The sequence below is a fragment of the Chironomus tepperi genome, unplaced genomic scaffold (assembly GCF_022539635.2).
Source record: "Chironomus tepperi strain 1889 unplaced genomic scaffold, CSIRO-AGI_Ctep_v1 contig_319, whole genome shotgun sequence".
NCBI classification, from domain to species: Eukaryota; Metazoa; Arthropoda; class Insecta; order Diptera; family Chironomidae; genus Chironomus; species Chironomus tepperi.
The window spans coordinates 289,550-304,766 of record NW_027226441.1 but is presented as its reverse complement, the minus strand read 5'-3'; the positions used below and the strand labels follow the sequence as shown (position 1 = coordinate 304,766).

General features: G+C 32.3%; 3 protein-coding genes and 1 pseudogene across 5 annotated transcripts; all 4 read left to right on the top strand.

The window, feature by feature from the left end:
* The first annotated feature begins 65 nt into the window (after positions 1-65).
* LOC139092966 (tektin-1) lies at positions 66-4,354 on the top strand. Of its 3 annotated transcripts, none has more exons than XM_070643544.1 (5): positions 66-215; positions 551-993; positions 1,147-1,229; positions 1,700-1,790; positions 3,703-4,354. In XM_070643544.1, exons 2-5 carry the CDS (start codon positions 553-555, stop codon positions 3,874-3,876), a joined length of 789 nt encoding a protein of 262 aa, XP_070499645.1. In that variant the 5' UTR covers positions 66-215; positions 551-552; the 3' UTR covers positions 3,877-4,354. The 3 variants fall into 3 exon arrangements, with proteins under 3 accessions (XP_070499645.1, XP_070499644.1, XP_070499643.1); XM_070643543.1 differs by lacking the exon at positions 66-215 and adding an exon at positions 221-310 and having other exon boundaries at positions 1,703-1,790; XM_070643542.1 differs by lacking the exon at positions 66-215 and adding an exon at positions 221-310.
* A 2,500-nt stretch (positions 4,355-6,854) lies between these two features.
* On the top strand, positions 6,855-8,115 carry LOC139093010 (cuticle protein-like; annotated as a pseudogene).
* A 2,090-nt stretch (positions 8,116-10,205) lies between these two features.
* LOC139093015 (cuticle protein-like) lies at positions 10,206-11,121 on the top strand. The gene is made up of 2 exons (XM_070643598.1): positions 10,206-10,252; positions 10,315-11,121. Exons 1-2 carry the CDS (start codon positions 10,241-10,243, stop codon positions 11,026-11,028), a joined length of 726 nt encoding a protein of 241 aa, XP_070499699.1. The 5' UTR covers positions 10,206-10,240; the 3' UTR covers positions 11,029-11,121.
* A 1,380-nt stretch (positions 11,122-12,501) lies between these two features.
* LOC139093013 (cuticle protein-like) lies at positions 12,502-13,452 on the top strand. Its single transcript, XM_070643596.1, has 2 exons — positions 12,502-12,595; positions 12,658-13,452. Exons 1-2 carry the CDS (start codon positions 12,584-12,586, stop codon positions 13,369-13,371), a joined length of 726 nt encoding a protein of 241 aa, XP_070499697.1. The 5' UTR covers positions 12,502-12,583; the 3' UTR covers positions 13,372-13,452.
* The last annotated feature ends 1,765 nt before the right edge of the window (positions 13,453-15,217 follow it).

Sequence of the window (15,217 nt, the reverse complement as noted above, 5' to 3'; positions counted from 1 at the left end):
TTTTATAGAAATTAAATGCAATGCTTGGTAATATTTTCGAAATAATGACTGAATTTGTTATCAGTTCCAACTGATAAATTTGTGATAAAGAAAAAAATATTCACAAATATCAGTTTATATTATCAGAAAAGTCTCAAAATTTCTTAGTGAATCATTAAAATAATTCTCTTTTTTTTTAGAGTATATAGAAAGGAATAAAGACAGTCAAAAATAAGGTAAATTGCAGTAAACACAGAAATGTGTGATTTTGAAGCAGAAATCTTACGATTAAATTTGAAGATTAAGGAACTTATGGGAAGAGTTGATCAAAGTGAAGAACAAAATGATATAGTAGTGCTAGTTTTTGGAAATTGATAGCAATAGCAGGCAATAGTGCATTTTTATGTAAACAAATCTCCCAGAATGGTCAAATTGGACACAAAATTTAAATAAATTGCAATCCCATGAAATGCAAACGTAATAAGCAAAAGAATCCCAAGTTCTACATAAAAATGCACTTTACATAAGAACCGCACTTAAAACCAATCTTATCGACATCATGTACTTTCAGATATGTCACGCAGCAGTCGATTTGAAGCTGAAAACAAGCGATTAAGTGTGGAGGTAGAACAAATGAAAGAAGTATGTTCAAGAACATCAGCGATAAATGTAAGATATCAACAGCGGCTTGAAGAAGAACGGAGTGTAAAGGAAGAACTTTTGGAAGGAAATGCAAAGCTGAAACAGAAAGTTAATGACTTGTCAACTCGATGCTTTCAGCAAAATGAGCATATTAGAATGCTTGAGTCAAATTTACGCCGTGCTACAAATGTATCGATGCGTGCATCTCGCGTTCCTGTCAGACTTATCGGCAGTGTATCTGAAATAATCCAAAATGTTGATCCAACAACAACTCAACCATACATTGACCTTCAAAAAAAGTACAATGAACTTGAAAGTGAACACCAAGAAGCACTTGTTATAATTGATGAACTGGAATTTGAATTGGGTGATGTAAAAAAGCATTCAAAAATACACTTTTGTTACAGTGACTGTATACTTTTTTTTATTTTTCTCTTTCTTTCTTATGCATGTCATTATCCCATAAAATGCATTACATTCAATTTTCGCTTTTAACCATATTTGTGGCGTGCTGCCTGGCATCAGATTGATTACCTCGAAATGGAAATTCTTCGCTTGCAACAAGAGAATGTTAAATTAAGAGAATCCCTGGAGCCCACTAACTATTCGTATGTATTTAATAAAATGTTCATAAAATTTAAATTCCTTCCATTTCTTCGAGACTGACCCCGAAATCAAACCTAACTAAGGTTATAAAACAAAACAACAGAATTCTTAAGCTGCATGCAGAGATTCTCAAAAATTAAATATTTAATCAGCATGAAGTTTGTAACCGCATGTAAAAATTTAAGCTTTAAAAAAATCATGTCAAGGTCATCATGATTTTAAGAATTTCTAGATATTCATGGGATTCCAAATCTCAGTACCCTAATACCTGCCCACAAAACCTTTAAACAATATTCAGCCAAGAACTACAGGCCTGCATTTCCTGAATTTTAAATGCGCAGGTCTGCAGATTAATTCTGTATCTTAAAGTTCGTCCAAGGAAGCAGGTCTGGAATTTTGGACGAACCCTAGAAATTATAAATTTTCTCATTGATACTTTTTGCTTAATTCCGACTCTTAAATCTCTTTCAAGCAGTGAGTATGCCGGAGGATATTCTGCAACTATTGCACCAGCAAGTGCTATGAGTTATGGAGCTGATAGCTCAGACCATACGACGATGAAGGTAAGTCTGCTTTTTTCATATTGTCGGCTTTATTTTATTTATTTCGCGGAATTTATATGCAGATAAATTTTCATATAAGCAAGAAGGTAATGTTCACAACTTGGCATACAAAATCGTATTTTTACTATTAATTTAAAGAGTTCAAATGTGTTCTCTTTAATGTACATATGTAGGTCAGACATTGAAATTGTTTTTCTTACTCTCGTTTATTTTTTTTTTTTTGGTGAAACATTGGACTGGATGTCGAAGAGCAAAATCGGTCACTTTTACTTTTTTTTACCTCCTTACTTGTTTCTCAAGTTTATTTTTTAAAATTTTCTTCTTTTCTGCTCATTTTATTTGTGTATTATCTTGATCGGTGCCTGCATATATTTTATTTGTTGCATGATACAGATATATGAAATTGAGGATATTATGCATGAAATTGTTGCTGACCTTGCTTTACACATTGGTTCTTAGCAGTTCTTAGTTCTTCAAGAACACTAAGATGATTTCAATATATTGTTGAACATTTGCGAATAATAGATGTAATTAGTAATAAATATTATTCAACCTTGAATATTTGTTTACGTGCCACAGTGCGTGCCTTCTATGTTTTCTTAGTTTAGTCGCCAAAATATGCAAAGTATTTCAATATGTAATGTATACCCGAGTATCATATAATCGGTAAACGAATATTTATGTTTAATGGGAACGTTCGAATATTACGTAATGCTTAAAGTAAGACTACATCCGTAACGCTTTGTAACAAAATCAAGAACCAAAATTTTTACTCTGGAAAGTGTGAGCGTTGCGTAATTTTGTAAAATTCCTGATAGAACAGTCGGATAGGGTCTTGGCCCATTAGTTCAGTTCTTTACCGTTCACCTGACAGCTTGATGCAACTTACTTACTTACTTCCTTGGCTCGGACACACATGGACCCATTGCCGCGTAGAGAGAACCTCTAAAGTCGGCTCTGAATGTAAAGGCTTCATTATCTTCTGTCAGTTCGGAACGTTAAGTTCTTTAGATTCCTTTTATACACATCCAATCCTTGAATTACTTGATCTGGAAACCTTAGAGAAAATAATGCATATGCACAGCTCGGGATCATAAAAAGACATCATGTTGAGATTATAATAATAGATTTAAGCTTAATATGTGCATGCATTCGTAATTCAATGATCTCATAAAACATTTGCATAGAATGAGATTGATATAAAGATATTGACACGATTTAAACTATAATTTGTGTATATTATCATATCATTAAGCATATGGTAGTTGATCTTTTGCAAATCAAATATGAAATACCAAGTTTAAAACCCGTTTAATTGGAGAATCTGTTGCCCCGCGGCATACAGTGGAAGGGTCATAAGACCAATTCTTGGAACAATTTAGAAGCTTAAAACAACAAACTAATTTTGAGCATTTATAAAAATTGACATAAGCTATTGCAAATCATGTTCATCAGATTTTATTAAAACAGAAGAAATTTCGTAATATCCAATAGCCATAAAAATTTCTTTTTTGCATTTGTGCTCAATATAATTCGTTTAAAAATCACTTCGTCAAGTGTTGAAAACAACTTGCAAAGAGTTTTGTGACAGACCACATCAAGATATTTATCAGACATGAATAAATCAAGCTTTTTTACATGAGCCAGCAGTAGCCTGAAGCATGTCATATTTTTTTTTGTGTGGTATGAAACAATTTGCTTGATGGTAAAGACCCTCATTTTAGCTACGATTACATAAATAATAAATTTTTGCTTGCTTCAATGCCAACTTTGTACATTTTTTTTATATAAATGAACGGATTCCCCGACATTGATATTTAGAAAAGCCTAAAGGAAGAAGATGCAATGAAAAAAAGCCGGCAATATTTATGATTCATCTTTTTATGACTGTAATCTTCTCTCGTTTTCTCAGGCATTTACAGCTATGAAGTTAACGGATAATGAAGATGGTGAGGAAGAAGAGCAGGATAATGGTGAATTTGTTAATGAACTTAAGACGATACATTCACGAAAGTTGATGATGCAACAGAAACTGGATAATTTTCATGCACGAAAGAGCAATAATTTCGTTCTCGACGATGAGTGACTTAACATTTCAAGGCATCATTGGAATGTCAAAAATTATTGTTTGTAAAATTAACAATCATATATTGAGGTGTAAACTATATAATTACAGAATCCAAATGTACATTAATTAACATGTTTTATAAAGAAAAATCAATATGTCGATGACTATTAACCTTAAATCAATGTCCCTTAAAGCCCTATAGCAGACAGCATGTTCATAAATGACCTTGCAGTCAATTATTAATCGAAATGTGTCCTATCTATTCATGTAACCAAAAAACTTTTTGTCAACTGCATGTCATGCTGCAAAAAAAATTAAGGCACTGTTCGTTTGACACCACATGTAGTATATAATTAGATTCAATGATAAATTCACCGCTATGTGTTTTTATGTTCATACTATTAGAGTTCATAGGCGTTCATATTGATTTTTAAATTTGATATTTTTAAATACCTACCTAGGATACAAAATAAAAGCTATATTTTTTGATTAAATACTTTTATCTGCATTTGTCATTGATGATAATTCAGTTAAACTTGATAGCAAAATACTTTCATTAAGCTGACAAATAAAAAAGCTGTTTGCAATGATCAGTAACATCTAGAAATGCAATGTCGTTAACATGCTGCAGAAAACTTGTATCAACATAGGATTGTAAAATATTTGACAGCTTATCTAGAGCATTATTTATTTTAAATTATGATTTAAAATTCCCAAAATGGAGGAAGATCAGCATAAATGTAGGAGTTACGCAGATTTATATCCGCTCAAGATCGTAGCCTGGAGGAAGTCTGAGAATTGGAATTTATGTGTAGATAGGCTGATATCATAAGACGAGTTTAAGTTCGATGCACGATTAGATGTCTCGAGGCTTTGATTTATACCAGAAGACCTGAACAAGCTCCTATAAATGAAGTTTTTAAATTCGACTTTGTAGATGATAAATGATCACGTGGACGCCACGTCTTTTCGTTAATACGGTGACGTAGCGATGTCCGTGCCAATAGACATCGTAACGTAAAAAAGAATTAAAATTTCAAAATATTTTTAAAAAAAGTTTTAAAAATTTTGAGGAATTTAAAAAAATTAAAAATCTCTCAAAAAGTCATGCAAGAGCCATTAAAATCTAGACTATAACAATTACGGCCACTTTATATTGTATCAATTGTTGTTGCATTATTGTCACGAAGGTATTTTCTCATGTGAAGCAGGACTTGAAGGCATTTTATTTAATTCTTAATCGATAAATTATTTTCCAAAGTTGCGTATTTTAAGATGTCAAGTACTCAAAAAGGTGTTGCCGAGAAATAGTGATTATGGTCATAATTTTTTATTCTCATCGATTGTCATGCTGTCTACATGTCATATAATTTTACCTCAAAGCTTATTATCGGAACATCAGAATCGTATTTAGGAATGCTTCAGGTTTCTAGATGCTAAAGCTCATGATGGGTCTTAAAGTCTGAAAAAGGAGCTCAAGTCCATCTCCTTTAAAAAATTCTCATTATTGAGATATTGATAATATATATTGAAAATTTATGCCGTTTCAGTCTTGTTTATCTCACCTACATACAATTACTTTAACATGAAATACATAATATTCACAATGTATATTGCCTTAAAAAGTAATAAAAGATCAACGTAATTCATAACTTAGCCATGAATCCAACAAAAAAACTGATTGTTTCCCTTTTCGATATTACAAGTACCATTAACAGAGTTAAATTGTTGATTAAAGGCAATATCATATGAAGATCTTGTTGATAGACTTACAAGAGTATATTAGGTCACGGAACCAGAATATTAAGGATTTATTTGCGAAATATATTATGTCACAGTTCGATGTGATTTATAGAGGAACAATAATTAAACAAGTTTTTTAACTTTTGTAACTAAAGAGGACCAAAATGGACGTTCAGGACTATGTAACTAGTTTAATTAATTTCAGATACAAGCAACTTGATAGCCATACGGAAATTTTTCTCTTGATGAACTTAGTTACTTTATTGATCAAGTGACCGTTCACTTATTACGTTCCAGAATAGCGAACTTTTTTCAAAAATGAACAATGGGATCCCTCAACTCTATCCGAAACGCAATGTCATATTATAAAGTGCAACTTGAGTGCAATTAGTTGCAGCTACAGCAGTTCATCAATTTAGCAATAATAATAATTTAATTATGATGTCAAATAATACTGAGAACAACAATCAATTCAAACTTTACGCATATCATTCGTAATAATGAGAAAGTGTCACAGATCAAATTGATGAACAAAACATGAAAAGATCGCTCAAGTAAAGGATTTTATTTACACCTGAAGTCGTTAAGCACGTCATTTATTATAAATGAAATCAGATATAATTATTTGAGCTCGAATTTCATTACAAATATGTATAAACAGTAATGACCATTGGAATTTTAAAAAGGATATAATAGCTTTATGTGATTTACTGTGTCAGATAATTTTTCTTATGAGGCAAATCGTGATTAGATTTTAAGAAATGATAGTTTCAACAGAAAGAATTGAGAAATGTAGGAAATAAATCAAATTGTTTAAATTTTTGCTGGATGACCAAAAATCAACGTGAAAGGGTCAATGTGACTCTGAACTAAGATCAAATTTGATTAAATCCGACCTCAGGTTAGAATCAAGTCAGCTTGGTATCAGATTATCGTTCCATTTTACACCGTTTGCCTTGGAGATAAAGTCAAAAGTGATGAATCTTTTAAATTAAATTATTGATCCGGTTTCGAATACCGCAAAAAGATTAATCGATCCAAAATCTGGCCTTAGATGGCGTGAATCTGACTTGATGCCGGATTCGGCTAAAATCCGACACTATGCCATAGTCACACCTATCTGGTTCTTGATTTTGGATAGATTAACCTTCTTGTGCTATTCCAGCAATTGTTTACTCATTTTTATCACCCGTCAAGGAAAGGGTAAACAGTCAACTGTTTCCAAAAAAAGTAACAGCCTTAAAATTATGTATTGTCAACATTGGAGGGCAAAAGGCGTGGTAAATTAAGCGGCATTTGCTCTATTTTCAAAAAAAATATATTCGTATTAAATTAAATAATTTGCTGAGAAAATGAATCAATTACGATAAATTGACCGGCTGAGAGAACAATACAAAGAAAGGAAAAGTAAATAAAATTGAGCAGTATAATAAATTGAGAGAATTTTTGGAAGTTGGAATGGACCGAAAACTATTTGGAGACAGTAGTGGGCCAATAAATTTGTTTTACTATATATAGCGATTAATTCAGTAACAAAAATATAGTTCAATTGTTGCAATCATTTAAGTAACAGCACTAAAAATTTCTAAAATGGCATCAAAAGTAAGTTAATCATACAAATAAGTATTTAACTGATAATTTAATAATATTCTTTCTATCTCCAGTTCATTGCATTGTTCGCTCTTGTTGCTGTTGCATCAGCTCAACATTACAATAATGACTATTACAACTCGAACTATGACAATCATCACTATGCTGCTCCAGCTGTAGTCAAGCAAATCCAACCAGCATACATCAAACAAGTTCAACCAGCTTTGATTAAGAAAGTTGCATATGAACAAGAAGCACCAGCCAACTACGAATTCAACTATGATGTTCATGATTCACACACTGGTGACATCAAGCAACAACATGAAGTCGCTAAGGATGGTGCTATCTCAGGAGAATACTCATTGATTGATGCTGATGGATACAGACGTATTGTTTCATACACAGCTGATGATCACCATGGATTCGTTGCTAATGTTCGTCGTGAACCAGTTGAAGGACACAAAATCGTTGCTCAACCAACTTACGCTAAAGTTGTTGCCCCAGTCGTCCAAAAATACGTAGCTCCAAAAATCAGTCTACTCAGCTCCAGTTTACTCAGCCCCAGTTGTTCAAAAATACGTCGCACAAGCCCCAGTCTACTCAACCTACTCAGCTCCAGCTGTCCAAAAATACGTCGCACAAGCTCCAGTCTACTCAACCTACTCAGCTCCATCTGTACAAAAATACGTCGCTCCAGCTCCAGTTGTTGAGAAGTATGTTGCTCCAGTCGTCAAGACAATCCAACCAGTTGCTTACAAATCAGTTGCTCCAGTCAAATACTCATCAGCTGAAAATTCAGCTCATGTTGCCGTTAACGCACCACACTTCAACTATCACTACTAAAGAGTCTATTAATCTGTAATTAGCAAAATTCTCGGTTATGAATGTGACAAACTTATGTAAATAATTTACTGAATTTTGTATGTTCCGTACTTATTAAGTTGTAAATAAACTTAAAAATACAATTTATATGAAAAAAAAATTATTCACTTATTTCACTTTTGATTATGCTACATATTTTTATTGAGTTTGTTAGCAAACTATGCTTATCGACATTAGTGTAAAAGTAGCACGATCTTGTTAGAAATTTCAGAAGAGGCCCAATCTTTAATCTTCATTTTTATTTGTAATTTAGTAACCAAAGACCGTACTCTCAAGAGCAGAGTAAGCTGAAAACAACGCTCACGAGTAAGTTCATCTAATATATCTAAGGTTATTAATCTCTCGAGAGCATGCTTATTAGGGAGCTTTGCTTATAGGTACAGGGGGTATGTGAACATGTGATTATGTCGAGATCATATTAGGATTATCACTTAGTTGAAAATTTTGATTATTTAAATTTTGAACAATAATGAACAACTGATATTTTGATAAGGAACATTATCAAAAATCAAAAAATTCAAGGATTAGAATCGTTTAAACTGTCTAAACAAAACATTTTGAGCGCATCTTTGTATTCCGATATCAATTGGTCTGGAAGCAAAACCATCTCTATACTCGTTAATTAATGATTAAAATCCTAATTAATGATTTTTCATGCAATATTTATCCATCTCAAATTCGTTAAACATCACTCATGTAGAATTTAATTTAAAGTCATTCTGGCTAATATTAAGATAAGCTTCCGTTAAAATGTAATACTGCTTTCATATCAATAAATCAAATCTATTATTTAATGATTTTTCATTTCACAAATAAAACAAGAAAACATTGGAAAACATTTTTAAAGCGTTAGAATATAATAATAAAGGTGATTAATTTTGCTTTTTTTTTTTCTTTAAAGTTTATAAATTTACTGAGAATTAATTCGTATTTTACAGGATCTTATTTTTTACATTATGGTAGTGAGCTAGATCCTACTGGATCTATTTTATGATTTTTAGGTTTGAGGTCTGATTTTTAGGTTGTTTTGAGTACACGATTTTCACATCGAGTCCTTTTTAATTTTTTCTCTTTTTAATTTAACTATGCGTATGAAAAAATGTTTTAATGTTACATATTATACCCAATTACAATTTTAGGCATCTGACGCAATTCCATTCACACTATAATTGATAGACTGGAATATTTTGAATATTTTTCTGCCAATTTTTGCATTATTTTCTCTCAAGCCAAGTTTTGAATCTTTAATATGCACTTTTACAAAGTTGCAAAGGCAGAATTTTCGTTTGGTTCAACCGAGTGTCAGTGAAACCACCTTTATTGAGAAACCGTCCTACTGGATCTCCTGATTTTTAGGTTGATTTTGAGTACATTCGATTTTCACTCATTAGATCGTCGTTTGGTTAATCAGTTTACTCGATCGCTAGACAAAAAGGCACTGAAGTCGCTCGATAAGGTCGAGTGCTTTTTAATTTTTTCTCTCTTTAATTTAACTTTGCACATGAAAAAATGTTTTAATGTTACATATTATACCCAATTACAATTTTAGGCATCTGACGCAATTTTATGCACACTATAATTACCAAGACTCAATATTTTGAATATTTATTCTGCCAATTTTTGCATTATTTTCTCAAAAAACTCAAGCCAAGTTTTGAAATTTTAAAACTTATAATATGCACTTTTACAAATTTCTTTCAAAAAGTCAGAATTTATTTCGTTTGGTTCAACCGAGTGTCAAAATTAAAAAAAAGTAGATTTTGCAATCTTTTTATATGTAAATGGATACTTACAAGCTCCGCAGAAATGACCTTTGATTAAGAACCTTGGAAAATGGAAACCGTCTGTTTTTGGTCCAATGTCACACCGATCTGATTCCTGATTTTAGATCGATTAACCTTGTTACTATTCGATCAATTCCTTACTCATTTTTAACAAATTTAATAAATTGACCGGTTGAGAGAAGAAAACAAAGAAACGAAAAGTAAATAAAATTGAGCAGTAAAATAAATTGAGAGAATTTTTGGAAGTTGGAATGGACCGAAAATTATTTGGAGACAGTAGTGGGCCAATGAATTTGTTTTACTATATATAGCGATTAATTCAGTAACAAAAATATAGTTCAATTGTTGCAATCATTTAAGTAACAGCACTAAAAATTTCTAAAATGGCATCAAAAGTAAGTTAATCATACAAATAGGTATTTAACTGATAACTTAATATCATTCTTTCTATCTCCAGTTCATTGCATTGTTCGCTCTTGTTGCTGTTGCATCAGCTCAACATTACAATAATGACTATTACAACTCGAACTATGACAATCATCACTATGCTGCTCCAGCTGTAGTCAAACAAATCCAACCAGCATACATCAAACAAGTTCAACCAGCTTTGATTAAGAAAGTTGCATATGAACAAGAAGCACCAGCCAACTACGAATTCAACTATGATGTTCATGATTCACACACTGGTGACATCAAGCAACAACATGAAGTCGCTAAGGATGGTGCTATCTCAGGAGAATACTCATTGATTGATGCTGATGGATACAGACGTATTGTTTCATACACAGCTGATGATCACCATGGATTCGTTGCTAATGTTCGTCGTGAACCAGTTGATGGACACAAAATCGTTGCTCAACCAACTTACGCTAAAGTTGTTGCTCCAGTCGTCCAAAAATACGTAGCTCCAACACCAGTCTACTCAGCTCCAGTTTACTCAGCCCCAGTTGTTCAAAAATACGTCGCACAAGCCCCAGTCTACTCAACCTACTCAGCTCCATCTGTACAAAAATACGTCGCTCCAGCTCCAGTTGTTGAGAAGTATGTTGCTCCAGTCGTCAAGACAATCCAACCAGTTGCTTACAAATCAGTTGCTCCAGTCAAATACTCATCTGCTGAAAACTCAGCTCATGTTGCCGTTAACGCACCACACTTCAACTATCACTACTAAAGAGTCTATTAATCTGTAATTAGCAAAATTCTCGGTTATGAATGTGACAAATTTATGTAAATAATTTACTGAATTTTTAGACACAATTCTGTATGTTCCGTACTTATTAAGTTGTAAATAAACTTAAAAATACAATTTATATGAAAAAAATATTTATATTCTTATTTCATTTTTAATTATGCTACATTTTATGATTGCGCTAATTTATTCATAATTGATATTGGAAACCCAGTGATAAAGCCAAGTTTAATTGCCATCTTAATCATCACAATAGATTTGTTCAGCCAGCAACATTAAGAAGTTTGTAACAAAAAGTCGTCATGATTTTGATAGTTTGGTTTAGATCTCGTACATCATCATGTTGTATTTAATAACTTTTTTTCACTAGCATGGTCATCTATTATACTAAAGAGAGCATGTTTATTAGGGAAATATGTTTGTTATCGGAGGATCTACTTTACTTATCTCTTAGTTGAAATTTTTAACTATTTAAATCTTTAAAAAAAAAAGAAAAACAAATTCTTTTATTTAAGAAAACTTGACATAATTGCGGACCATATTGAATTATTCTCGATACTGGCCTTAGTAGCTGGGACTTTGAATTTCTTAAGCAACTTGAGTACTTTATCGCACGGTAAGTCCACGAATCTTTTGAGCACAAACGACGATGACTTTTCGACCTTCTCGGTGAATGTGCAGATCTTGATTATTACTTTCCTAAGCGAAGACTTGATTTCCTTGTTCCTAAGATGAATAAATATTAGCTTTGAGCCATTTTGACTAGATATTTCACCGATTGAGACTGCTTGTTAAGAAAAACTGAGTTGTAATTTGATTATTTTTTGTAAAATGCTTATCTTTAAGATTTTCTGCTTGCTGGTCGGAATTTTCTGCCCTTATTTGACAAGTTGAGGACTGTACAATCATTTTGCTTTTAATTCACTAATGTTTCACACTACTTTGATACTTGAAAATGATTTAATTATTCAAATGAATATTTTTTCACGGTTTGTTTACGCGGGGCGTAAAACTCTTTCTTAAATTTTGAAAAATTGATATTTAGATGAGGAAAATTTTCAAAAATCCAAGAACTAGAATCGTCTAAACTGCCTGAATTAAACATTTTTTATCTCTCTTAAAAATGTTTTAATTTTATGTATCAGAGACGAAGCCAACGAGGCTTTAGGGGGCTTGAGTCACACCGACCTGATTCCTGATTTTGGATCGTTTAACCTTGTACTATTTGTACAAATCCTTACTCCATGTAAATTTTCGTATTAAATTAAACAATTTGCTGAGAAAATGATTAAATTACGATTAATTGACCGGTTGAGAGAAAAATGAATCAAAACACAAAACAAAGAAAGAAAAAAGCAATAAAATTGAGCAGTTAAACAAGTTGAGAGAATTTTTGGAGGTCGGAATGGACCGAAAATTATTTGGAGACAGTAGTGGGCCAATGAATTTGTTTTACTATATATAGCGATTAATTCAGTAACAAAAATATAGTTCAATTGTTGCAATCATTTAAGTAACAGCACTAAACATTTCTAAAATGGCATCAAAAGTAAGTTAATCATACAAATAAGTATTTAACTGATAATTTAATAATATTCTTTCTATCTCCAGTTCATTGCATTGTTCGCTCTTGTTGCTGTTGCATCAGCTCAACATTACAATAATGACTATTACAACTCGAACTATGACAATCATCACTATGCTGCTCCAGCTGTAGTCAAACAAATCCAACCAGCATACATCAAACAAGTTCAACCAGCTTTGATTAAGAAAGTTGCATATGAACAAGAAGCACCAGCCAACTACGAATTCAACTATGATGTTCATGATTCACACACTGGTGACATCAAGCAACAACATGAAGTCGCTAAGGATGGTGCTATCTCAGGAGAATACTCATTGATTGATGCTGATGGATACAGACGTATTGTTTCATACACAGCTGATGATCACCATGGATTCGTTGCTAATGTTCGTCGTGAACCAGTTGAAGGACACAAAATTGTTGCTCAACCAACTTACGCTAAAGTTGTTGCCCCAGTCGTCCAAAAATACGTAGCTCCAACACCAGTCTACTCAGCTCCAGTTTACTCAGCCCCAGTTGTTCAAAAATACGTCGCACAAGCCCCAGTCTACTCAACCTACTCAGCTCCATCTGTACAAAAATACGTCGCCCCAGCTCCAGTTGTTGAGAAGTATGTTGCTCCAGTCGTCAAGACAATCCAACCAGTTGCTTACAAATCAGTTGCTCCAGTCAAATACTCATCTGCTGAAAACTCAGCTCATGTTGCCGTTAACGCACCACACTTCAACTATCACTACTAAAGAGTCTATTAATCTGTAATTAGCAAAATTCTCGGTTATGAATGTGACAAATTTATGTAAATAATTTACTGAATTTTGTATGTTCCGTACTTATTAAGTTGTAAATAAACTTAAAAATACAATTTAAATGAAAAAAATATTTATATTCTTATTTCACCTTTGATTATGCTTAGAGAAAAAAGTTGACCATTTATTTTTAAACCGTCAACCGATAGAAAACGGTGAGTAAATTGGTTTAGATTTTTTAGCGGCTTTTCATAATTTAAATTCAGCTGCTCGAATTTGAACAAAATATATATTTCATAGTTTGAAACCCTGTTCTTCATAAACCTCATTTTGTATTTATTTATTGAAGAGATGAAGACAAAAAATATCTTGGTGAGTTAAGTTTACATTTTTATATAAATTGAATTATATTACAATTGCTTTTATGTTTGGTGTTAGGAGTGGTTGTGGTCAGTAAATTAGCGATGACTGAACACGTGAATCACTTAGTTAAAATCTTCTTCCAGTCTATGAACGCAATGAATATCATCAAGAAGCACTTACCATGTTATTCACTGATGCTATTTTATAATGCTTTCATTGACTCTCGCATGTTCTGTAACGGCTCCCTGATTTGTAGAATGAGTGCTGGAGACACCAATCGTTTGCAGAAGATTCAAAATAAAGCTCTGAAGACAGCGTTTGGACTCGAGAGGAGATTTTTCGACTGAAAAATTTTTTAGTGACATTGCTGTTAATGTATTGCCTGTTAAAGGAATTGCATTCTTTAACTTACTGCTGTTAACTAAAAAGTATATCTTAATGAAGCACGATGACATTGAAGTTATAGTTGATGGTCGTAGAAAAGGACAGTTTAAATTTCCCAGATTCCGTAAATTGCAACTTGCCAATGATCTCATTTGTCTTAGACCAAAAGTTTTTAATCAACTGCACAAAGGATACAATCAGTATAAAAGGAAACTAAAAATTTACCTTTTGGAAAATAAATTAATATTCCTGAAGGGAAATCAACTAGATTTAAACAACATGTTTAATCAACTTAATCTCCGAGATGCGAAATTACAATTTGCAATCAAAATAAACAGGAAAATTTATAATTTAGGAAAATCAAGTCTTTTTCTTTTTTTAAACAGTCTTTTAAAAATCTGAAAGTGTCAGATTATTCGATACATAACCCTAATCTTGCGGTTATTAACCAAATTATAATCCAAAATGTGCTTTTAAAATTTTGTCTACGTAAATCATGAACAATAACAAACCACTGATATTGAGATGAGAATTTCAAGGACTAGAATCGTCTAAACTGCCTCAAATTAAATTTTTTTTTTTAATATAGCATACGAAAAAAATGTTTCAAAGTTATACGCAATTAGAATTTTAGGCATCTTAGACAATTCTGTAGGCACTATAATACAATATGCAATCAGCAAAGCCAAAATTTTCGTTTGGTTCATGTTTGATCTTATGCCTTATCCGAGCGACAAAAATGAAAAAAGCCCCACCTTGTAACGTTTAAGGCTCTACTAAACCACCTTTATTAACTACAGATGGAAGTCTCCTATTTTTAGTTAAGAGTTACGTCGATCTTGATCCTGTTTTTGGATTGATTAACCTTGCAATATTCGAGCAATTCCTTACTCATTTTTAACAAATTTAATAAATTGACCGGTCGAGAGAAAAATGATACAAAACACAAAACAAAGAAAGAAAAAAGTAATAAAATTGAGCAGTTAAATAAATTGAGAGAATTTTTGGAAGTTGGAATGGACCGAAAATTATTTGGAGACAGTAGTGGGCCAATGAATTTGTTTTACTATATATAGCGATTAATTCAGTAACA